We start from the raw sequence: 20898 nt of genomic DNA on the forward strand, positions 1-20898 counted from the left end.
AAGTACCTTAACCAACTGCATAGACCCCTGCTGAGTCAGCTTGCAGCTCGATTTGTCCCAAAAATTTTCCTTGGGTTGCGATTTCGCCGCAATAATTCGGGATTCCGCCTCTCCGGCAAGAAATTAATTCTTTTTACTCCACAGATGCCTTGATGAGTCGATTCACTTTTGCTGTCACTTACCGCAGATTATTTATTTTTTTGATTCTGCCAGTTCGCCGCTCTCCTTTCTCCTTTCTACTTTAATATTATTCGCTGCGTATAAAGTAGGGAGGCAGCTTCAAGTTAATCGTTAATTTCTATTATCCCGCTGGGCTCGTTCGTTTCTTCCTCGTGCCGGTATTTGGCGGCCGTCGATCGCTATGAAAGTTTTCGCGTCGGAATGCACGTTCGATTACTCGTGGGAAGAGGTTTCCACTGCTAACTGGCGTAAATACTGCCCGTGGAATAACAAGTCCACGCATGTCGTTGCCGTCGATGTCCTTTCGCGAACATTCGATCCAGAATCTGGAATTGTAAGGCTTGAATTCTGTGTCTCAATGTTCCCGGAGGGCTAACACACGTGCGCATAGTTACGAACGGAGCGTTTAATCACATGCAACCAGTCTGCTCCGCAATGGATCCTTAACCTTTTTGGAGGTTCTTCGACATCGCATGTCTACGAAGTCTCCTATGTCGACCCGTCTTCGAAGAAAGTCACTATGTGTTCCACAAACTTAACCTGGTCAAACGTTCTTAGCGTCCGCGAAACTGTCATCTATCAACCATCTCAATCAATGCCGGCATCGAGGACGGACTTTAGACAAGACGCACAGATAACCGCTCTCTGTGGTGGATGGCACAAATTAAAGAACAAAATCGAGGAACTTAGCGTGGAAACATTTAGCCAGAACGCAAAGAAGGGGCGGGAAGGGTTTGAGGCTGTCCTTGAAATGAGTCGGAGGGTATTTAGAGAGCAGAAAGAGATGGAGGCGTTGCAGCAGGTGCCCCAATGACCAATCCTCATTACCACCTCTCAGACTGCTTCCTCGTCAAGCGATCCTTGCTATCATACTTTCCCTCGCAGCGAAAAAAAAAAGAAAAGTTCGGAGTTTGAGGGGTTTAGATCTTCCTTTTTCGATTTATGTACAGTCACAATGGCGCAAGTGGCTGGTCTCGGCGTTTTTGGTGGCATGGTAATTGAACGTGACATGACAGCATCGCATTGTTTATATTTTATGGAGCATATATTGTATCATTACGGAGTATGCTAGGTCTATATTTGAAGAGAAGACACAATTCGCCATTCATGGAACCTTCCTCTGTCCTTTCCCGTGTCCCTCAAATTAGAATAATTGAAACTTTGCGGCTGCCATATGCATTAGTTACCGGTATGCTACCGGTTTTTGTCCGGAATTGACTCCTGTAGGTTGAGGCGAAGATATTGCTCCCCCATTTTTAACTAGGCATATTCTCCAAAATTGGGCTTGCACCCGTCTGCTAATCTAGCCTAAGAGTCCCCCCAGGACCACTCGACTAACTCCTGCAACTTCACCCTTGACACTACTACGGCTTGCATCTTCGAATTCACGCACAACACTTGACATTATCACTTTCCGTAACCGTGAATCTGCCTTCGCAAACATTTCTCCCAATGCACCGGTGCAAAGCGAAGGGCTCGACACTAAACTCATCAATCTACTATAGCAGTCAATGAGGACGTCGCATAATGTCGCATATGTCTCGAAAAAGTCCGGGTCGAAGGGTAGTGTGGGGGTCAAGAGATAAGTATATTCTTCCCCCGGAAGTAGATCTGAAGATTCGGAAATGGATGGAAAGGTGGCCACTGCGGAGGCAGCATTCGTGGCAGACGCGATATTCCCCGTCATTGCTTTGAGCTCTGACTGATCGCTTGATTGCATGGGCAGTCCTATTTCGGTCGCTGAGCTTGCTCGCCGAGCTTTGGTGCCAGTGTGAGTTGATCGCTTGAACATTTGTGGAATTCGCGCCCGCGCGAGAGTCGATGCAGAACCGCCATCGGCCGGGTGAATTTGCTGGAATGCCTCGAATTCAATAAGGAGCGCGTTAAATGATCGGAGATATTCAAACGGGTTGGAGCTGACATCTAGGATTGGAGGTACGGACAACCCTAACAGCAGATAATTGATCGCTCGACGGGCAAGCTTTCGCTTCTCAAAATATGGGAGTCGGGAAACATCAGCCCGGGTAAAATGGATAGTGTTAAACCAATAAACTCGCCCTTCATGGCTACAAAGCTTTCCTATTAGTTTGTGTTCACTGTTATAAGAACGAGATAAATACTAACGCCTTTCGTAGATAATCAAGGGTCTGTATTCTCTTGGCTGAGGTTTCGTGAATATGGAGATATATCGCGCTTGCATTCTGGACGCCGTAGGCTGTAGCAGGGGTTTGTGGTGTGACGCCAGCCATCCCATTAACCGATTCAAATGCAGATGTTGCGGCGTACATATTTTTCATTCGGGTCGGTTCCATAAAGCATATTAGCAAAGTTGTTGAAGTGGATAAGGCGACGTTTTTTGCAGTCTATGATTCACGGATTCCGTCCATGACCTGATTAACTCTGTCCTAGCTCCTTCTTCAGCTATGATGACATAGAACCCTTTCTGATAGCCCGCTCTCTTCCTACAACACAAGAACAAAACCATTAGCAGGCTGGTGTGGAATTATGTATGAAATGCAGCTCCCAGTTGAAACCTGGATCTGTCACACCCTGAAGAGCTCTATGAAGAATATGAACCTTAAAATGTGGTCAATAATAATACCAAGAATAGTGACACTGGACCCTAGGGTTGAATCTAGAACATTGTCAAAATGCTTTGTGCACAGCAAGTCACTTTCACAAGGGTTTGGATACTTCCTAAATATATGAAGTTCTCGGTTCTTTTTTTTTTTTTTCTTTTTTTTTTTTTCATTGAGAGTGCTGGGGGCAACTACTCGAGTCCTGATGATCTTGGTAGGTTGTGACGACAGAGCTGATTTAGCAGTACCATATAACCAGTGACCCTATATTAACAGATTCTGCAACCACACAACTACGCCTGCTGAACACTTGCTACACCATTCAAAGCGCCCTGGGAACAATCATGCTGGGCCAGGCTCAGCCAGCCTCACACACGGAAATGGTGCCTTAATCTTGCGATCGCCATCTCTGTATATTCCGCCTCCAGTACCCGCATTTGCTACAATCTACATCTATGTATCTTCTCTAGAGCAAAGCGAGTTTCAACCTCAGCTGCTTCCTCGCATCCCTAAGAACTATTCTTCAACTCCTTTGTGACCAGCTAAGAGCACTGGAGCACTTCCAATTTAAACATAACTTTTTGGTCCGGTATCTGCTGGTGGTGTATGCAGTTATAATTCACTGGCCTGTGGGCAGGAGGGCTGCTAGGCGGATAGTAGATCGTCTGTACGGAGTAGATTCAAGTATATTCGTAGTTAGAGGCAGCAGGTTCCGCTGAATTGAGTCCATCCTTGTCTGGAGGTGAGGAAGCAAACAGTCCAAACGAATGCGGGATTGCATTGCCGGGTTGAACAAGGGATGGGGTTGTGCAGAGGAGATCAAGTGTGTAAAGGTAGAGGAGATCACTGGGTTCTCCCCGTGCAGGCTTGATAGAAAGGAAGGCCCGGGCTACTCCATACTGAGTCCAGGCCTGGGAATGGGTTTGAAGCTAGACACTCCTTGGTTACTCCGCACTTCCCCGTACTTAATTAGTTAATTACGGAGTACTCCGTACCTGGAAGGCTAACGCACTGGAGAGTTCCTCCGCTCGGACTAACTTACCCTTTTGGACCAAGAAATGAAACCTCCATAGACATTCTGACTCGATCCACATACTTTGGAAGACCCTTCCAGGTCTATTTTACTTTATTTAACCCTTCAATTCTGTATTCAAAACAATGTCTGGTGTTAATGTTTTCTTCAATTAAGTCCTCATAGCTTGGATGTGGTGGTTCTCTTCTCTACAGAAGGATTCCTGTGTGCTTCTTTCCGCGCAAATCCCATCCAACCAAACACCAGGTGCTGGTTGTGTGTTCCAGCATATGAGATCCTCTATTCTTCCTATCTCCATTGCGGGCTCAATGAATATTTGTACTTGAGATTTCATGTGCCATGGCACCCATTGACGGCCAGGATGCCCCTTTGAAAGCAACAGTACATGGATCGCAACAAAGTTTGAAAACAGAGGCACAACCTCCCACACTCACCAACCATATTCTCTCTCTCTTCTCACGTTGCAATTCAAGCTCTTTTGTTGCCATTATTGGAGGCTTATTTGCTTGCTTGTATGTTGTGTTTGGGCGATTGGCGTTGCTTTTCATTGGTGTGGTTGGCGGCGCAATATTACATGCTTGGTGGGAGGAATGGAATGATAGCCCTGGCGAGAACAAGGCCAATGAGGCGCTTCGAAGGCGCCGGGAGCTGGGCATCGAACTTGCCGAAAGGCTGATGCGATCGGAGGTAATATCAATGGAATCGACTCCGGCTGAGCATCCATCTGTTGCTAAGATACAGAATGGTGAGCCCGATCTTTCCACATTGCATCCTGCCCCAGCCGCAGCTTTGGAAGCGGTCGTGAATGCTGTAATCAAAGACTATATCCGGTGAGCTTGCTTGATCACACATAAATTCGCACCATGAGACTGAAGACCCTGCAGGTGGTGGTATGACCCAATTTTGCCTTCTGAAACAAATTTTCCGCGCGCATGTCGCGAGTCTCTGGTCAGCTTTATCCATTCTGTATCTGTCCACCTTTCACGCAAGAGGCCTGCGGAACTTTTTCTTCAATTCGTTATGAATTCTTCCTCGATCATGATTGTGTTTTTGAGCGAGATATCCATTGCTCTTGGCCCCGCAAATGCAAATGCTACCTCTGTAGCCGATGCTATAAATATATACCTAGAGGAGTTCCCGGAGAGTGGTCTAGCAAATATTGTCTCCATTGAAGAACAGCGAAAACGGCTGAGAGTTATGGCTAGTGAACTGCTGAAAAACTTCCTTGATTCGACTGCCTACGACTGTGCGCCGGTACAAATTTTTCTCCGCGAAATAGTCACGGGAGTGATATTCGAATCCATTATCAAAACGTGTTCGGCACCGGATTATATAAACGGCTGGATCATTCATCTACTTGAAGGAGGCGAGCCCGAATTTATCAATGCGATAGATGCTGGATTGGATGCCCTGGACAAAGCTAGTGACACGCAACTGAACCCTGGACCCACATACATTTCACCGGCGCACGGCGACCCAGATTCAATAATAACCGATCGAGAGTCACCAAACCCCAGGACCCGTCATAATTTGGCCACAACGGTGTTGACCGGATCTGATCCAATGGGGGTTCCGAGTACAGATGAAAGCGGAAAGGCACATTGCAGAAACCAAAGTATTAATGGCATGGTGAGTCCTGAAAACACGGTAATCCAACATGAAAATATGGGAAATCATAGCGAGGCTCTTTGCCAGGCAACTTCTGCTACATTGGATAGTGGTGAAGGGGTAAGTTCTGGGATCATCAGACTGCCTACTTTCACTACAAAAGAAGGTGCCTCCGTGTCTCCGGGCTCTATGGATGGCTGTCACGTTTCAAAAGCTTCCAGTGGAACGTCTCCTCTCATCCAAAATAGAGGTCATACTCCCTCAGCCGAAGCACTGGCTGCCACACCGTCCGCAGCAAAATTACTTCATGCGTCGATATCAATTCTTGAGGACTTTGCTACACACGTTGATGGAATCATGCGTTCCAGGCCTACCACCGAATATCTAGTACAAGTCGAGCCCAAATGCTCTCATCTCTCTGGCTGGATGATTGCGAGGCAATACACCGACTTTGAATCGCTTCATGAGACTTTACGGCGCATATCGGTAGTTTCCGGCGTCACTCAATTTTCAATGCGACATCCTAATCTGCCGGATTGGAAAAATCGCAATGCGGAGGACTTGCGTGGACTCCTTGAAAATTACTTACAAGACGCGTTACATCATGAAGCCCTTGCTGAATCTGAAGGTTTGAAAAGGTTTTTCGAGAAAGGGTTGGGGGCTGGTTTTCCATCCACTTCCGTTCCGACGAGGATGGGTTCTGTTTTCCGCAATCCTGCAGTACTGGAAAACATGGGCAAGGGGGTTTTGGGAGTTATAAGTACTGCCCCTAAGGGGGTCGCTGAAGGGGGCAAAGCGGTGCTTGGAGGTGTATCCGGCTTTTTTGGTTCTACAGCCTCCGGGGCGAAGAGAAGACGGGCCGAAAGCCCAACATCTCGAAGTCGGCCAGAATTCGAGGAAACGATAGCAGACCATGCCAAGTCCGCAATCACTGAATCTCATTGGGATCGGTCCAGCCGACCTGAGCTGGAAGAGCACGGAGATAGGCTTGTTATGTCTCATTCACAGTTAGCTAAGGTATCAGACGAACCCCCCACAACGTATTCCTCCTCTTTCACTCAGTCAGTCAGTGCTGGTCCTTGGAAAAATGGGGAAATTGAGCCTGTTTCAGACCATGGAGTTGCTTTCCCAAATGACTCAACACTACATTTGTCTTGTGAATCAGTTACGAGACAAGAGAGAATTGTACCTCATCGGGGTGAAACGCAAAGTACCATCATAACGACAATCCAAAGCGCACAAGGGAACGAAATTCTTAATCCCAACACCTGCGAAGCCGCCGAGATACATCGGGAAGGCAAGGCTGCCGACTCCAAATCCGATCCGCATGCAGCGCTTTCAGAAGAGGAGGCTATCATGGTCGTGGAATTGTTGTTTGCGGTTGTTAATGAGATTTATGGTCTATCTTCAGCCTGGAAATTTCGAAAGCGTTTGTTACATGCAGCCAAAGCCTTTCTTCTCCGCCCAGGGAACCCAAACCTCGAAGCTATTAGGCTGCTTATCCAGGATTCGATCATAAAGGACAATACAACGCATGAAACTTTGGCAGACTACATCAATATGTTGCGCGAATCATGTTTTTCTGCACAAGATAATGGTGAACCTGCCACCCCGCTCACACTAACTGAGAAGGATCGGAAGAAAATGCAGGAAAGGGCTCGAAGTTTATTGATTGAAAACGGCATGCCCTCCGCACTGATTAGTTGCATGGGCAGCAATGCAACAAGTGAGGCTCTTGGGCGGATTTTTGATAGTCTTCAAATAGAATCTGTCGCAAGAGGCTTTGTCTGTGCTGTCCTGCTGCAAGCGCTGAAAGTGATTGTGCAGTGACGGGCTCCAAATGAAAGTATGAGTTTTCAAATGTTTATATTACTCCAGAATCTTTGATCCACCAGAGATGCTAATACTATCAATATCTGCTGATTTCAGGGGCAGATTTTGTGAATAACTGTACTGCTTAGAATACACAATATAACCCCCAATGGTACAGTGGGCTTCAGAGGGGGCCTGATCCCCATCTAAAAGAGCTTCCAAATCCGCCGCAGCAAAACTCCTTTGTGCATAGTACATCTAAATTCTATGTCTGAATCTTTTTTCTCGAAACCAAATGGCCGGGTATAGTCCATGAATATGTGTTGTATCGTGGCGGCCTTGAACCCGAAGCAGCACTTTCATGAAAATTAAGCAAATCAAGCACCTTTATCGCCAAGGCTGATGAAAAGGTCGCGAGTCAATTCAAAGCTGAGCCAGCTACTGGCCATGCTTGGAGCCACTTTCAATAAATTTGGAACGATTCCCTTATACAGTCCTCTAATACCTTCCTGGGTTACAATAACCCTGATAGCGTCCCAAATCGACGTGTATCTGTAGCCCAGGCCCGACATGGTATTGATTTGGAAGCGTCGCCGAAGAACGTCACTGTTTTCAAGTCGCATTAACAATGAGGTTCTCTACATAAATGCGGAGCATACCCAACTTACAACGGATATGTACACGTCTGTGCCACTGCACCGGAGATAGCACCCGCCAACAACTTCCGGTACGGACTTGGATTGGCATCCCCTTCAGGCGTCAAGTACTTCCGGACTGACTCGTAAGTCATAAAGTTCAAACCGACCTATCCAAGAGCAAAATCAGCGGAAGATCAATTGCTTTGGCTGAACCAAAGGGAAAACGTACATAGGGTGCTACTCCAGCAACAGTTGGAACTATCCCTCGATAAAGCGCAATTATACCTCCTTCCGTCCGGTACATGACGCGCATGGTTTGGAACATGCCAGGAAGTTTTCGACCCGGATCATGTTTAAGTTCGGAAAATGACGCAGATTGAATGGATAGCCGGGTTCGAACAATGTCCAAAGGATAAGTGACACTGACGGAAGTAATTCCAGCGAGACCCCCGCATACCAGTCGACTCAAAGGGGTCATTTCACCTCCAGGATATGGTTCCGCAAACTAAGACGGAAGCACATCAGAGGACATTCAATATAGATAGTTGTAGAACTCCACCCCACCTTTTTGTAGATGCTATAGCTTCCAAACTGTACCGCCGAGTAAGGTACGATTCGAATACAGTTTGTCCCATTCCCCCGCATAAACCCTCTCCATCCTTCTTCCTTCCACATCTTGATTAGAGCTTTTGATATGGACAATTTATAGTCGTTTCTACCGGCATTCTGAACTTGGAGGAGAATTTTTAACCGTTCGAGGGGTGAAACAATTGTTCGGGACACTGCGCCAGCCACTCCACCAGCAATGAACGCTGCAACCACGGGGTCCGAGAGGAGATTCCTTGTATCCGCATACCACGAAGTAGGGTTGGTCTGGACCGCTACCTAGTAGCGAATTTAACAAATGCGTTTTGAAGAAGGATCGCCAAAGGAACAGATGGCCTACCTGTGGTGGTAGACTGGACAAGGTACCACTTGATTGCTTTGTAGAACGGTCGGGCGGGGAGCCCTCTTTACCGTCAAGACTCATCGTAGGCGAGCCAAAGGATTTGCGAGGCCTATCACAGAAAGCAGGATATCAGCGAATGACAACAGTCAAATAGGGAAAACAATCACCTTAACCATCAGGTGGTGGTCAGTTGAAGTATACGAAAGCAACCCGCTATCTGTGTAGGGATTGTTGTGAGAAGGGTGGTTTGATCTGGGGAGAGCCGTTGGAGCAATTTGATCTCTGCATCACTAAACTAGCCGTGGACAATGGTAAGCAGCACAATAAATTTGGTCTAAAATTGCCGGTACATACAAATCAGCATGGAGGTTAAATAGTTAGTTGAGAGCAGAGCAATAATGCTAATAATCAGAGATTTGGTGTTGCAGTCGGATGCGACGCAGAACAGAAACACAAAAGAGAGAGAGAGGTAGATTCACTGATAAGGTTAGGAGGAGGATTGTTCTAGGATAGAATTGAGAGTTCAGCACAACCAAATTGACAATGCCCATACCCCCCCGGTGTTAGAGGAGCAAGATTGGCACTCTTCCTGCGTTTTTTTCCCGATGCCACTGCTGCAACTGAGAGTGAACCGCTGACCGGGTGCTAATTATCTAAGCAAACCAAGCCTTTCAGCCTCGCTTATATAAGCAAGAATGACTTGTTTGGAAAAGGCTTTTTTTTCTTCCTTACCATCATAACAACCACCGTCCATCACCAAACGGCCATCATCTTAACCCATCATTCTCTTATCTGCTTTGGCTGTATTGTGGATTGTGTCGAATTGAGTTTCTTAGATTTTACACTGGCCACTAGTCTGGTTGTGTGCCAGCTCATATAGCATCTTTTCCTCTTTGCCTCTATCACTCTTAGAATCTCTACATCATGTCTCGCAGTGGTACCACTCTCTATGTCACCGGCTTTGGCCACGGAACTCGTGCACGAGAACTTGCCTACGAATTCGAACGGTACGTCCCATTCGTGGATGCTCTCCTCCATCGATAACCCACGAACGATCCTCTCACTTCCGTCTTCTCTCGAAACGTGATCTTTCGATACAATTTTCTCCTTCCCTTCACCTATCGAGCGCACGTCGTTGCCGACGTCCTGGTCGCCTGCATCCCCTCTTATGAATGCTTCTATCTGACAGCAGCCTCCCACCTGCATATTTCACGTATTATTTGACTCGCTCGTGTCTTACAGCTTGGAACCCTGACCCTGGCTACCTGCAACATAATGTGTACGTAATATATACTGACGACATTCTCAAGATATGGCCGCCTTGTTCGGTGCGATATTCCGGCTCCTCGGACTGCCGCTAGTCGTCTGTAAGTACACTGAACTTTGAGTGTGGCCGCCCCAGACATGCTAATATTGTACATAGCTTTGCGTTTGTTGAGTATGAGAGCCGACGCGATGCAGACGATGCTTATCACGAAATGCACAACAAACGTATTGGTCGGGACGATGTTTTGAAGATCGAGGTGAGCTCTAGGCTTTCTTACCCATTTGATCACCCAGTGGCTTATCTCAGTCTAGTGGGCTCGTACACCGCCTTCTGCGTCGTGGCGTTTTGATTCCGGTCGCGATCGACGCCGTGATCGCACTCCACCCCGTCGAGTGCGCTCGCCTTCTCCTCGCCGTGGCAGGGGTGACTATTCTCCCCGCAAGGAAGATCGTCGTGATCGCGATTACGACCGCAGAGATCGCGATCGCTCTCGGAGCCCCGATGACCGTGATCGTGAGCGTGATCGGGACCGCGAGCGTGATCGTGAGCGCGATCGGGACCTCAGAGACGATCGCGATAGGCGGGATGAAGATCGCGAGAATGGGACAAATGGTGATGACAGGAAAGGTAAATCTCTTCACAGAATGATAGCTTTTTAAATTACTATCTCACTAAGCTGCGGACAGTTCCCTTGGATTCTCCCACCCCTGCTCATGACGAGCTAGATACTGCTGAGTAGGTCAAGCCGGTTAAACGGTAGTTGTGCCCTAGTTCCTACCGAGGGTCATTACTCCTGTGCACGCGTCTCTAACCCAATCACCGACTTTGAACGATGATTCAACCAACCTCGGCGCACATTCGTGGAAGGATATTGAAATATTACCGTCGTATCCAATAAAGGTCATGCCCCAGTTTCTTTCCCTATTCGCTTCGAGCAGTCTGTCTCATTCTCCTTTCCTGCGTTTGTTTTTATGTTTGCTTGCCGGTTATTACACGTGGCATATTTCTTCCAAGCCAAAGAGCTCGGTAGTGTAGGTCTTCTCCCATTCGGCGGTATACATTTATTGAAATAGTGATATTTCCGACGGGTTTCTCGCGAAATATCCGTTTTATCCCTCGCCCGCGGCCCTATCGTCGTCGATGCTTGTTGTCCGTCCTAACTGTCATTCTTTGGGTGTGAATCATCAATGGCGGTTTGTCTTCTTATCTATGTGTTTTTGCTCTGTTTCATCTAGTTGTAGGATTTAATTGTTTTCGGGCTGAAAATTGTCATACCCATGCGTACTGCACATTTCTCTCTAGGGCCGACCTTAGCTGGCCTGCATCACCTCTTTTAGACAGCTCTGGATGGATGTCGAGTCAGTGGGTACTACGTACTTTGTTCTCTGGAGTTACTCTTTGAATCTTCCATACAGAGTACTTTTAGCCAAAATGCAAAGCACAGCATGGAACCAACTTCCTTTCACAGAGTACAGTCCGAGGAAACCAGCAGATACTTCATTGCTTATCTGTTAATCCATACGTTACTTCTGCTACCAAGGGGATCCAACCGACAAAAAATGATTGGCATGATACAAATTTTAATTTAGGTAGCAAAGCCTAGGAATACAAACATACTCTGCACACCGCTATGTGTGGTAATATTGGCTCTCAACTTGGGGATTTACGAAGATGGAGAGATGCTGATAACTCCACAAAATTCCTACTCGCATTCAAAAGCAGAGTCGAGAGAACAGAGTACAGGGTAGGGAGTACATACACAATAGCCTTTTGTCCTTTGGGTGGTCCACCAGAGCTAGTTATGGTGACAAATACTAACTAGCGGTTCTCTGCAGTCAGCAAGCCTACTCCAAAGTTTGTCTTGTAAAACATAAAAATATACAGAGTATGGAGTACTCCGTACCAAGTAGTGAAATCTTTAATACTTTGTTAACAGGTTATCACTCTGTGTTTTTGTATTTGCTGCAACATCAACAAGTTTGCAAAGTGTTCGGTGGATTACCTGTATGCAAGTTATTGCAGCATTGACCCTGACTTGAACCCCCCAGGGAAAATGGGAACTCCATCAATAGCCTCCATTGGTATCATTGGCAAATCGGTAAACCCATGTCACACTCTTATTTCTGTCATATGGGCGAGATGCTTATGGCTTCATAGGATAATCTCCTCCATATTTCGGTGTTTCCACCTCATCAAAGCGCACAGGTTGAGTTTTCTCTAGCGTTCAATTCATCTCTTGATGTACTTGAATTGCGCCAACATGACACCTCTGTTGATCAAGATTTTGGGTTACTACATGCCTTGGATGAGAGATTTTCAGTTTATGGCTGGTTGACAAACACCGGCGTAAAATTTTTGATTATTGTTGATTTAGAGGGGAGAGTGGCTGTCCCTGGAAAGTTCGCACCGCTTGCGGGCCTTCGAGAGTCTGATTTGAAGCCGGTAAGACTGTGAACGCAGGCATGAATGGATTAAGATCTAACTATGGTCCAGGCTTTTCGCGCATTACAGACAGCATATATGAAGTTGTTGCAAAATCCATTTTATGATCCAGACAGAAATAATACTGATTGTGGAGAGCCTGCAACCAGTAACATAGGGATCAAAAATCATCATTTCATTGCTGAAGTTAACCGTATTGGTGAATTGTGGGTGCCTGGCATGGTGAATGTTTAAAGCTCTTGGGCCAGTGCAGTGCAGAGATCTCCGGTCAAAGAGAACATTACAGCATCCTTCTTTAGTTAATTTGATGCTTTTGCGACATGACATCGAAGGTCCTCACAGACAGCCAGACCGATTTGACCTGAGAAAAAGAGGTGAACAAGACTTTTTACCTTAAGCAATTGTTGACTGCTTCCTTTCCTGGAATCCAACCAGTAGAGGCTATCATGAAAGTTACGTGTAAAGTACACCCATCCAATACCATATCGAATCCTTTCCTTTGTACTCCGTATATAAGGCATGCTCAAATACTCCGTATTACGCCGTCACTTGCCAACGTGCTCTAGACGGTGACAAAGCAAGCTTGGCCTTGGCTAAATGCCTTAGGTAAGCATGCGTCATTCCATAATAAGACTAGCGTAGGGCTTCGCTCCCACACTCCACATCAAAATCTCTTCGACAAAAACCACGAGGAGTCAGTCTCGATTCCACGGTGGTGTGAGAAACTGCCTAGGAGTGAAAAGTCCGTTTCCGATAGCAGCCATGGGTAGGTTGTGTTGTTCTTTCAAATAATAGGATATTTGCTTGGTGCGATTTTCGACTACTAGAGTAACTGTACGCTGACAATTATTGATCTCATCAGGTATCGATTTGGACCGTCACCATGTCCGCAGCACCCACCGGAAGGCGCCCAAGAGCGACAATGTCTACCTTCAGCTCTTGGTGAAGCTCTATCGCTTCCTTGCCCGTATGCACCTGCAAGTTCTGCATAACCAATTTGGCGCCGCTAACAACGATGTCATCACCGTAGGCCGCACTGATTCTAACTTCAACAAAGTCGTTTTGCGACGCCTCTTCATGTCCCGTATTAACCGTCCTCCAATGTCTCTCTCGCGCTTGGTCTCTATTGTAAAGAAGGACAATTCCGAAGAGTCTATTAGCAACAAGACCATCGTTGTCGTTGGGACCATCACTGATGATGAGCGTCTACTTGTTGTTCCAAAAATGTCGATCGCTGCACTTCGAGTTACCGCCACTGCCAGAGCTAGAATTGAGAAAGCTGGTGGTGAAATCCTTACCTTGGATCAACTCGCGCTCAGAGCTCCAACTGGTGCAAACACTATTCTTCTTAGGGGAAAGAAAAATGCCAGAGAGGCTGTCAAGCACTTCGGATTTGGTCCACACAGTGGGAAGGTTAGCCATGTCGCTTTTCAATGTCATTTTTGTACCAACAGCTGACTATGTTATAGAAACCAAAAGTTGCCAGCAAGGGCCGGAAGTTTGAGAGAGCTCGGGGACGGAGAAGATCGCGTGGCTTCAAAGTTTAAATCTTCTCATTGTGTGAGGTCGTCATCCGCCGGTGGTATCCTAGCTAGCTGGATCCCAAAGTCAATCGAAACGAGTTTCCTAATTTCAAACCTATTTTAGCTATAGGATACTACGCATAGGGAACATATCTTGTATTGGCGAGGAGCATGTCGATCATATGTTTCCCGAAATGATTCAATCATGATGTATGGAGAAGCTGATAGTATGGATTGATGGGGTCAAGAGCAAAATATCCATCGATGCCTCATTTATTTCCTATGTGCAGGCTATACTATCTGTCGCCTAGGGGCAGTTGTTGGTGCTTCCATTGCTTTCCGGCTTCGCCTTGAAACTCTCCTGCGGTATGGCCGTTGCCTCTAATCAAATATTTGTAAATTGTTAAACCTTCCAAACCCACTGGTCCTCTTGAATGGATTTTGTTGGTGCTTATGCCAACTTCTGTGCCAAATCCATATCTCATCCCATCGGCCAGTCTGGAGCTGGTATTCCAGTATACTCCTGCACTGTCGATGCCGATCAAAAATTGTTCTGCCGTTTCTTTTGACGACGTTATGATAACGTCGGTATGTTTGGACGAATGTGCGTTGATATGTGCCATTGCTGCATCAAGGGAAGATAAGGACGGCGAGGCAGACACGGTTTTTATAGCCAAGATTAGATCCAGAAATTCAGTATCATAATCGGATTCCATTGAATCTTGTAGAAGGGCTGCTTGACTCGGCGACAATGATGCTACAAGTGCGGACTTCGATTTCCTGTCACAGCGCAACGAAACGCCATTTTGGAGCAATGCTTCCGCGATGGAAGGCAATAGTGTGCATAATGCGTCTTCATCAACGAGGAGAGTCTCGACTGCATTGCAAGCCGCAGGGTAATTCAGCTTTGCGTCGAGGATAATCTTTTTCGCCATTGTAATATCTGCATCGGAACGAAGATAGATTGAACAGAGACCATCCGCATGTCCAAGCACCGGAATTTTGGTATTGGCTTTTATAAATCGGACCAGCTCATTCGATCCTCTAGGGATTACGAGGTCGATGCATTTATCCTGAGCCAGCAGGGGAAGAATCACATCCCTCGATTCGACGAGCTGGATGGCTGTGTTGGGAACATCTGTAGACAAAAGTGCCTTTGACACAATGCGCGCTATTTCTCGGAACGACTCAATAGATTCCTTCCCTCCTATAACGAGGTCAGAAAGAAACTCTCAATATGATCCAAAACACGTACCTTTAAGTATCGCAGCATTTCCAGACTTGATCGCCAGCGCGGTGATATTGGCTATGACTTCCGGCCGAGCTTCAAAAATAATCAGCAGGACGCCGATTGGACAGCTTACTCTTTCGAGGACCAAGCCATCATCGAGCAAGGTTCTTAAAGAGACGTTTCCCACTTTATATAGTAATAATTACAAAAAAAAAGGTCAGCCTGGCGTCTCAGTGGAGACTGTCGCATTGACAAACGCGGATAAAAAGAAACTTACATGGGTCCTCAAGACTCCGAACATCAAGGATCCCTTGTAGCATGTCATCATATTTCCCTGGACGGCTCAAATCTAGCCGTTTGAGGATGCTTTGACTGAGCGTCCCTTCATTCACAGCCTTTGTCGCAACCTCAATATCGCGAGCGTTCGCCTGTAAAATAGCATCCTTATTTTGGTAGAGAGCCGTGTGTATTGCAGTTAAAGCGTCATTGCGAGACACAACTGGAAGAGCTCCCAACTGCCTTGAAACGCTCGAGGCAAGTTTGGCTATTTCCGATGGAGAGGACTCTGTTAAGGACATTGTGCAAAAGTCGGTATTATGCGAGAGTACGGAATGGACGACTGGACGACTGGACGATATTGTCGGAATTGAAACCTACCCACTCAAAATAACTCGCTGAACTCTCGAAAAAGTCAGACTCATTATAATTGTGCCTTGGCAGCCAAGGGAATCCAACCTCGGCGACTCGAAGGCTGTGGGTACGTACGGAGTCGCTGCCACTCAACTCTGTAGCGAAGGATCCAAGGACACATATGTGATCTATGGCCGGGAACAACATAACCTTCTACTCGGACCCTGCATATCGTGGTGGAAGCACTTCTAATCGCCCAAATCCGTAGCCGACCTACCTTTAGGGATAAACTAAAAATGGGGAAGGACAGCCGTTTATGCTGTACACGTTACTCCGTACATCTACTTCAGGGAAATCGCTACATGATTATGGTGGGGGTGATAGGCCATCATCTCTTTATAGACAGCAGGTGACATTCCAGGGAAAAGAAAATACAAAGTAGAAAAGTACAAAGTCAAAGGTGAGAGAGCAGAAAGAAAAGAAAGTGTTGTTCGACAAAGTAGTTATTTTGTGTGTAGGGAGTACGGAGTAGTTCCACCCATAGGAAGCTTGCAGATGGCAAGGCGCTAGTCTCTATGTAGCTAGTCTCTAGGTTCGGATCTTCTTTGATCTGATGTACGGAGTACAGGCGGCCGAGGTTTCCTTCCAACTTATGACTCGTACTCCGTACGCTAGTTGAGAATTGAAAGCAAGAACGGAGTACTCCGTACTCCGTACTCCGTACTCCGTACAGATTGTGGACAAAAGCCCTTGTTCTCCGTACTCTGTATTTGTAAGGCTTTGTGTAATTTAAATGTAACCCAACCAAATTGGTAAATTTCATACTCTGTACGCCGTACTCCGTACTTCATCTTTTTCATCTTGTCGTTTTCAATTTCAGCATCTTAGCATTTTAAATCTGTTAATATATATCTCTACTTAATATTTTAGACTGACCGTTGGGACCGGGAAGGGAAGGAATTTTCCGACGGCCCTGAACCCATCTCAATTAAGACTGAGAGATCCCAATCCAATCCCCCCTGGTAGTGGTGGTTTAGAAGAGTCGGAGTTCAGCAATGCAACGCGCAAAAGTCTTCTCCATAAGCTCGATCCGCATGTTGGCAGACCTTCCCACCAGTGAGTGATGTGGGCTTGCCGATATTGAGATCCTCCATCCTGGCTGGGCCGGTGCACGAACAAAATGAGGTCGTGGTTCGACTCGGACTCAGCCCGTGTTCATTGATAAGTTAGGGCCTTCCAGGTTACTATTCAGAAATGTCTAACTTGCTTCCCTCTCGACATGACATGCTGCATGATCATGGCCATGAATAAGTACTGCAATCTCGCAGAGGAGCTACGATCTTGCAGAGATTGTGATGCTATTTCTGCGACCTCTCTGCCACCATCATCTTCTCCTCCTCTCTGGTCACTCTCTATCAGTTACAATGGAGTATATTCCCAGGTGGTAGACAATGGAAGAAATCTAATACTAAGCTATACGGAGATGATCCATACTCTTTGAATGCACTGAAGAATCTAGATGTTATTGGCTAGCAAAGCACCTTTCCTGACCTACCAATTTTTCTTTTTCTCTTCTATTTCCTTTTTACTTCCTCTCTTTATGTCAAACTGAATAGAGCAGAGCTTTCATCCATGGCTTTCTTGTTAATTATGCAAAGAACTCTACCTTTGTCTGGCTCTTTGGGGTTTCCTGAAAGCTAAAATGGCCTAGGATGGCGAGATTGACCAAAGAGGAGAGCAGCCGGCGGAGGAGAGGAGGAGGAAGAGGTGGCCCTTTTAGCTTGGAAATGCTTAATAGACTGCAGTAATTGGCAGTTTTGTGGGAGAAATGACTAAAGATTTCGTATCCAGGCGAATACAGCATAGCTCAGGCACTTGCAACCAGCTCGAAAGAAAATGGCAGCTGTTTGGGGGAAAGAAGGCTGTGCTCCGCGTCTTTGTCTTGGAACAGAACCTTCAAGTACAATGGCGACACCGCGACTAGCTCGCAACGTCTGCTAGATGCAAGCCTGCTCCACCAACCAAGCGACAACCTTTCCGAGTTACAAAGCCACACGCCACCCCAAGTGCTCAAAGACTTGATGAATGCTGAGGACCCGGGCCATTGCACCTTTTTCAACCCAAGAGTGAAACTCAATTTACCGCGGACAACAACAAGATGGAGTGTAGAACAAGAGCGCGAATTGACAAATCCCCGCAAAGACCAACCCGATTGGTGACCCAGACCTGGGTAAGGTTGCAGAGCTACAGGGACATTGGCTGGAAGATTTTCAATTGAGAAGTTCAGGGTTGATTCGTGGGACTGGCAAAAATGGAACAACAAAGACCTGGAGGTGCGCGGGATTGAGGACGACGCGCAGAGAGAATCAAACCTACAGCTATTCCTTTGCATGAAGCTGCAATGGACGCCATTCATGAATGGTCGCCGGATCGTCTCAGCAAAGCCACTGGAAACAAATTTGTTTGTATCAGGTCTGCAGGTGAGCCTAACCAAGCATTATTTTCTTTCTTGTTCTATTTTGGTCAATTTTTGCTTCCTTACCAAGCTTTTGTATTACAGCCAATCTATTATATATTGCTAGGTGTCCGCCTCAGCAGTGAATATAATGGAAATGAGAAGGCTCTTGATGAAAGTCTCTGTCAGATCAGAAAGCAGTTTCCTCTAATTTCTGTTGAAGATGCGATATGCGATTTGCGAGACTACAAGGAAGGCGTTTGAAGATGCTAAAAGATGGCTCAAGGGCTCTAATGAATGCACAAAGTTGGTTATTGTTGTTGATGTCAAAAAAAGGATATCAAGAGAAAGAACCGCTGAAACAACAGACTGGGGCCTTTCTAAGGATGTACTTGGCCGGCTCAACTCGTTTGATCTCACCGAACATATCCTACAGTGGCATAAGGATAACAAATGTTCGCTAGTTGGAAGCTTCCAAGCATGTTTCTACCTCTACTCTCGAAACCAATAGCCGCAACAAGTGTGGATATGCGAATTCTCCCCAGATGAGCTTGAGCCAGGATGTTTCATATGTGAAAGAAGCGGGGATGTTTATATCACACAAAACGAGCTTATACTTGAGCTGGAGGAATCCGACTATTTCCCGCTACTTCTCCAGGAGTTATCACCCAAAACGCGAGAGCGTCTGATCAATCATGATTTCAAAAGAGCATCTGATGAAGCTTGGGAGAACCTGAAGGAGATGGGGAAGATACCCGGTCAAAAGAACACCAATCACTGCACTTGTACAACCTGTGAAAGAACAATCAGGTGTCTAAGTCATATGAGTTCACCAACAGGCAGGCCGTCGCCGCTCGAGATAGCATAGTTTTCCTTCCAGCTCCCATGCAGCAAAGAGTCTTCGTTCTCACGTGGTTATCGGATATAAATCGCTCAAGCGCCATGATTGTCTTGCCTGAGATTGATCCCGTGTTTTGCTTGTCTGTTTATGAGAGATCGAGTGTTATCCCCTTCAAATAGAATATCTAGCTCAAATCTATCTGGTAAGGTGATAACCTTCCTAGCAGAAGAGTTTCACATCATTCACTGTATCAGGCCGTTCTGTCTCTCAACAAGTTACTTTGTGTTCCCTCTTCTCTACCCTTTTCTGTCCTCAGCGGCAAGGTTTCTCTCACACGCGGTGGCTTCACTTTCAAGTCCTTTGTCTGATATTTCTGTCTTGGAGTCGATGAAGTTCCTTCCCACACGGCCGATTCTCTCCCTTGGTCAGGATTTATATCCACCAGCAGTCTGGTTCCTGTTCCGCAGTTTCAATACTGGTCTTCACGCCACAACAAACTGAAGAAACATTTGGCAACTCTGCATCGCATTATCACGCAGCGTACCAGTATCATGTCCTCGATGTTGAACGCTTTATATAGATCGCAGATATAAACCAGATGACAAACGAGCTGTACTTGGCTGTGGGCCAGTATGGGTGGCAAAGCGGCCAAGAAAGCTGCTGGCAACGGGCGCGTCGTCGGGGTTAATATCAGTGCCCGCATTCTCGGACATGCCAGCCGATACCTTGAGCATGCTAGCCTGGGTGGCCAAATCGCTGTACCATTCATCCCGTCTGATAAGTGTGAAAGATTTAACAAGATTCTGGCCCTTTGGGACTTTGACGATCTCGACGCCTATGCACATGCAGAGATACAGTGTGGAGCAATTGCCTCTCGCCTGGCGGATCCATCATCATCGACCATTCCCACGACCAAGAAGATACAGCATCCTGTGAAGTCCCTCGAGTTAGCTCACCGGCTTTAGTGAGAGGGTTCTCGGCGGCTGATGAGAGAGATGGATTGAATGCGAAGTGCAGTTTCGTCAAATGGTCCACAAGGCTGATCTAGTGTCCTGGTCTACAGTCAGCCTCTATTCCCCTGATGGCTACGGCAACCTGTTTCCAACTCCAGGCTCAGCGCATATGGGAGAAACGAGGCATCCAGAGATCCATGGCTCGGGATTTCCTTCGAGCTTTGATCCAGGAGCAGGTTGAAAGGGAAAACTTCGGCCCTAATCAGATATGCTACCGCAAGTTGGTAATCATTGTGGGGGTAGGGGGACGGGAAGGCTGACAGATAGGATGTACTCCGTACACCTTCTCTTTCCTTTTTTTTTTTTTTTTTTTTTTTTTTTTTTTCTCTTACTTCTATCTGCATTCTCTCCTGATGATTATTAGCTGTTACACTGAATAGGCCATAGAATAATGAAGACATTTCTGTGTCGAAAGCCAACCCAAGTACGGAGTACGGAGTACTAGCTCAAATGACCCAAATCCGCGGTAAGTTTTTCATACGGGAGTTACGGTGTCTCGCCAAGGAAACAGCAATTTGAGTCCATATTCAATTCTTGTGGAATAATCTGTGCAAAGGACTCTACCCCACGTCTGCCATTATTGAATTTCCAATTTTCATTAATAAATCTTCTCCTACTTCTCAGGCTGGATAACAAAGGAGCCGCAATTTCCTGCTGCTTTCCCATTTTCTATTGGTCTGGTTGCCAAGAAAAAACG

The 20898-nt window shown here is 46.4% G+C and overlaps 10 protein-coding genes across 12 annotated transcripts; 7 read left to right on the forward strand and 3 right to left on the reverse strand.

Annotated features, from left to right (window-relative positions):
* The first annotated feature begins 151 nt into the window (after window positions 1-151).
* CIMG_04235 (mitochondrial protein sorting protein) lies at window positions 152-1293 on the forward strand. Its single transcript, XM_001244793.2, has 2 exons — window positions 152-514; window positions 572-1293. Exons 1-2 carry the CDS (start codon window positions 362-364, stop codon window positions 992-994), a joined length of 576 nt encoding a protein of 191 aa, XP_001244794.1. The 5' UTR covers window positions 152-361; the 3' UTR covers window positions 995-1293.
* CIMG_04236 (uncharacterized protein) lies at window positions 1260-2957 on the reverse strand. Its single transcript, XM_001244794.2, has 3 exons — window positions 2783-2957; window positions 2305-2642; window positions 1260-2246 (listed from the first exon to the last, which is right to left on the reverse strand). Exons 2-3 carry the CDS (start codon window positions 2490-2492, stop codon window positions 1484-1486), a joined length of 951 nt encoding a protein of 316 aa, XP_001244795.2. The 5' UTR covers window positions 2493-2642; window positions 2783-2957; the 3' UTR covers window positions 1260-1483.
* A 904-nt stretch (window positions 2958-3861) lies between these two features.
* Window positions 3862-7495, forward strand: CIMG_04237 (PX domain-containing protein). The gene is made up of 3 exons (XM_001244795.2): window positions 3862-4622; window positions 4677-7246; window positions 7330-7495. The coding sequence occupies exons 1-2, from the start codon at window positions 4132-4134 to the stop codon at window positions 7228-7230; spliced, it is 3045 nt and encodes a 1014-aa protein (XP_001244796.1). The 5' UTR covers window positions 3862-4131; the 3' UTR covers window positions 7231-7246; window positions 7330-7495.
* Window positions 7336-9359, reverse strand: CIMG_04238. 2 transcript variants are annotated; one of them, XM_004446408.1, is made up of 7 exons: window positions 9154-9220; window positions 8967-9094; window positions 8797-8908; window positions 8415-8735; window positions 8080-8355; window positions 7881-8017; window positions 7336-7818 (listed from the first exon to the last, which is right to left on the reverse strand). In XM_004446408.1, the coding sequence occupies exons 3-7, from the start codon at window positions 8878-8880 to the stop codon at window positions 7590-7592; spliced, it is 1047 nt and encodes a 348-aa protein (XP_004446465.1). In that variant the 5' UTR covers window positions 8881-8908; window positions 8967-9094; window positions 9154-9220; the 3' UTR covers window positions 7336-7589. The 2 variants fall into 2 exon arrangements, with proteins under 2 accessions (XP_004446465.1, XP_004446466.1); XM_004446409.1 differs by having other exon boundaries at window positions 7336-8017; window positions 9154-9359.
* Window positions 9360-9553: 194 nt separating this feature from the next.
* Window positions 9554-11521, forward strand: CIMG_04239 (uncharacterized protein). Its single transcript, XM_001244797.2, has 5 exons — window positions 9554-9806; window positions 10110-10166; window positions 10223-10322; window positions 10378-10693; window positions 10753-11521. Exons 1-5 carry the CDS (start codon window positions 9724-9726, stop codon window positions 10803-10805), a joined length of 609 nt encoding a protein of 202 aa, XP_001244798.1. The 5' UTR covers window positions 9554-9723; the 3' UTR covers window positions 10806-11521.
* A 432-nt stretch (window positions 11522-11953) lies between these two features.
* CIMG_04240 (uncharacterized protein) lies at window positions 11954-12938 on the forward strand. Its single transcript, XM_001244798.2, has 3 exons — window positions 11954-12164; window positions 12224-12508; window positions 12560-12938. The coding sequence occupies exons 1-3, from the start codon at window positions 12120-12122 to the stop codon at window positions 12740-12742; spliced, it is 513 nt and encodes a 170-aa protein (XP_001244799.2). The 5' UTR covers window positions 11954-12119; the 3' UTR covers window positions 12743-12938.
* A 244-nt stretch (window positions 12939-13182) lies between these two features.
* On the forward strand, window positions 13183-14440 carry CIMG_04241. Of its 2 annotated transcripts, XM_004446410.1 has the most exons (5): window positions 13225-13274; window positions 13371-13475; window positions 13539-13921; window positions 13978-14087; window positions 14156-14440. In XM_004446410.1, the coding sequence occupies exons 1-4, from the start codon at window positions 13271-13273 to the stop codon at window positions 14053-14055; spliced, it is 570 nt and encodes a 189-aa protein (XP_004446467.1). In that variant the 5' UTR covers window positions 13225-13270; the 3' UTR covers window positions 14056-14087; window positions 14156-14440. The 2 variants fall into 2 exon arrangements, with proteins under 2 accessions (XP_004446468.1, XP_004446467.1); XM_004446411.1 differs by having other exon boundaries at window positions 13183-13274; window positions 13978-14440.
* On the reverse strand, window positions 14117-15875 carry CIMG_04242 (glutamate-5-semialdehyde dehydrogenase). Its single transcript, XM_001244800.2, has 3 exons — window positions 15540-15875; window positions 15287-15448; window positions 14117-15238 (listed from the first exon to the last, which is right to left on the reverse strand). The coding sequence occupies exons 1-3, from the start codon at window positions 15838-15840 to the stop codon at window positions 14328-14330; spliced, it is 1374 nt and encodes a 457-aa protein (XP_001244801.1). The 5' UTR covers window positions 15841-15875; the 3' UTR covers window positions 14117-14327.
* A 1875-nt stretch (window positions 15876-17750) lies between these two features.
* CIMG_04243 (uncharacterized protein) lies at window positions 17751-19398 on the forward strand. The gene is made up of 2 exons (XM_001244801.2): window positions 17751-18372; window positions 18571-19398. Exons 1-2 carry the CDS (start codon window positions 18283-18285, stop codon window positions 18856-18858), a joined length of 378 nt encoding a protein of 125 aa, XP_001244802.2. The 5' UTR covers window positions 17751-18282; the 3' UTR covers window positions 18859-19398.
* Window positions 19399-19820: 422 nt separating this feature from the next.
* Window positions 19821-20593, forward strand: CIMG_11290 (uncharacterized protein; the record flags this gene model as incomplete). Its single annotated transcript, XM_012358306.1, has 3 exons — window positions 19821-20120; window positions 20252-20440; window positions 20582-20593. The coding sequence occupies 3 exons, from the start codon at window positions 19821-19823 to the stop codon at window positions 20591-20593; spliced, it is 501 nt and encodes a 166-aa protein (XP_012213729.1).
* Between the last annotated feature and the right edge of the window lie 305 nt (window positions 20594-20898).

This window comes from Coccidioides immitis (genome assembly GCF_000149335.2).
Source record: "Coccidioides immitis RS genomic scaffold supercont3.6, whole genome shotgun sequence".
In the NCBI taxonomy this organism is placed as follows: Eukaryota; Fungi; Ascomycota; class Eurotiomycetes; order Onygenales; family Onygenaceae; genus Coccidioides; species Coccidioides immitis.

Bases quoted from the DNA above. Each gene is read 5' to 3' on its own strand.
- CIMG_04241 (XM_004446411.1), top strand. The intron at 13,476-13,538 runs GTATGCACCTGC...TCATCACCGTAG, and splicing joins GCTCTATCGCTTCCTTGCCC to GCCGCACTGATTCTAACTTC. The intron at 13,922-13,977 runs GTTAGCCATGTC...ACTATGTTATAG, and splicing joins TTGGTCCACACAGTGGGAAG to AAACCAAAAGTTGCCAGCAA.
- CIMG_04237 (XM_001244795.2), top strand. From the start codon at position 4,132: ATGGCACCCATTGACGGCCAGGATGCCCCTTTGAAAGCAACAGTACAT. The intron at 4,623-4,676 runs GTGAGCTTGCTT...AAGACCCTGCAG, and splicing joins GTAATCAAAGACTATATCCG to GTGGTGGTATGACCCAATTT.
- CIMG_04243 (XM_001244801.2), top strand. From the start codon at position 18,283: ATGAAGCTGCAATGGACGCCATTCATGAATGGTCGCCGGATCGTCTCA. The intron at 18,373-18,570 runs GTGAGCCTAACC...TTTCTGTTGAAG, and splicing joins TGTTTGTATCAGGTCTGCAG to ATGCGATATGCGATTTGCGA.
- CIMG_04236 (XM_001244794.2), bottom strand. From the start codon at position 2,492: ATGGAACCGACCCGAATGAAAAATATGTACGCCGCAACATCTGCATTT. The intron at 2,247-2,304 runs GTTAGTATTTAT...AAAGCTTTGTAG, and splicing joins CTTGATTATCTACGAAAGGC to CCATGAAGGGCGAGTTTATT.
- CIMG_04239 (XM_001244797.2), top strand. From the start codon at position 9,724: ATGTCTCGCAGTGGTACCACTCTCTATGTCACCGGCTTTGGCCACGGA. The intron at 10,167-10,222 runs GTAAGTACACTG...TATTGTACATAG, and splicing joins CGGACTGCCGCTAGTCGTCT to CTTTGCGTTTGTTGAGTATG. The intron at 10,323-10,377 runs GTGAGCTCTAGG...ATCTCAGTCTAG, and splicing joins ACGATGTTTTGAAGATCGAG to TGGGCTCGTACACCGCCTTC.
- CIMG_04242 (XM_001244800.2), bottom strand. From the start codon at position 15,840: ATGTCCTTAACAGAGTCCTCTCCATCGGAAATAGCCAAACTTGCCTCG. The intron at 15,449-15,539 runs GTAAGTTTCTTT...TACTATATAAAG, and splicing joins TCGGAGTCTTGAGGACCCAT to TGGGAAACGTCTCTTTAAGA. The intron at 15,239-15,286 runs GTACGTGTTTTG...ACCTCGTTATAG, and splicing joins AAATGCTGCGATACTTAAAG to GAGGGAAGGAATCTATTGAG.
- CIMG_04240 (XM_001244798.2), top strand. From the start codon at position 12,120: ATGGGAACTCCATCAATAGCCTCCATTGGTATCATTGGCAAATCG. The intron at 12,165-12,223 runs GTAAACCCATGT...ATGGCTTCATAG, and splicing joins TTGGTATCATTGGCAAATCG to GATAATCTCCTCCATATTTC. The intron at 12,509-12,559 runs GTAAGACTGTGA...ACTATGGTCCAG, and splicing joins GAGAGTCTGATTTGAAGCCG to GCTTTTCGCGCATTACAGAC.
- CIMG_04238 (XM_004446408.1), bottom strand. From the start codon at position 8,880: ATGAGTCTTGACGGTAAAGAGGGCTCCCCGCCCGACCGTTCTACAAAG. The intron at 8,018-8,079 runs GTACGTTTTCCC...GCTCTTGGATAG, and splicing joins TTGCTGGAGTAGCACCCTAT to GTCGGTTTGAACTTTATGAC. The intron at 7,819-7,880 runs GTAAGTTGGGTA...ACTTGAAAACAG, and splicing joins CAGACGTGTACATATCCGTT to TGACGTTCTTCGGCGACGCT.
- CIMG_04235 (XM_001244793.2), top strand. From the start codon at position 362: ATGAAAGTTTTCGCGTCGGAATGCACGTTCGATTACTCGTGGGAAGAG. The intron at 515-571 runs GTAAGGCTTGAA...ACGTGCGCATAG, and splicing joins TCGATCCAGAATCTGGAATT to TTACGAACGGAGCGTTTAAT.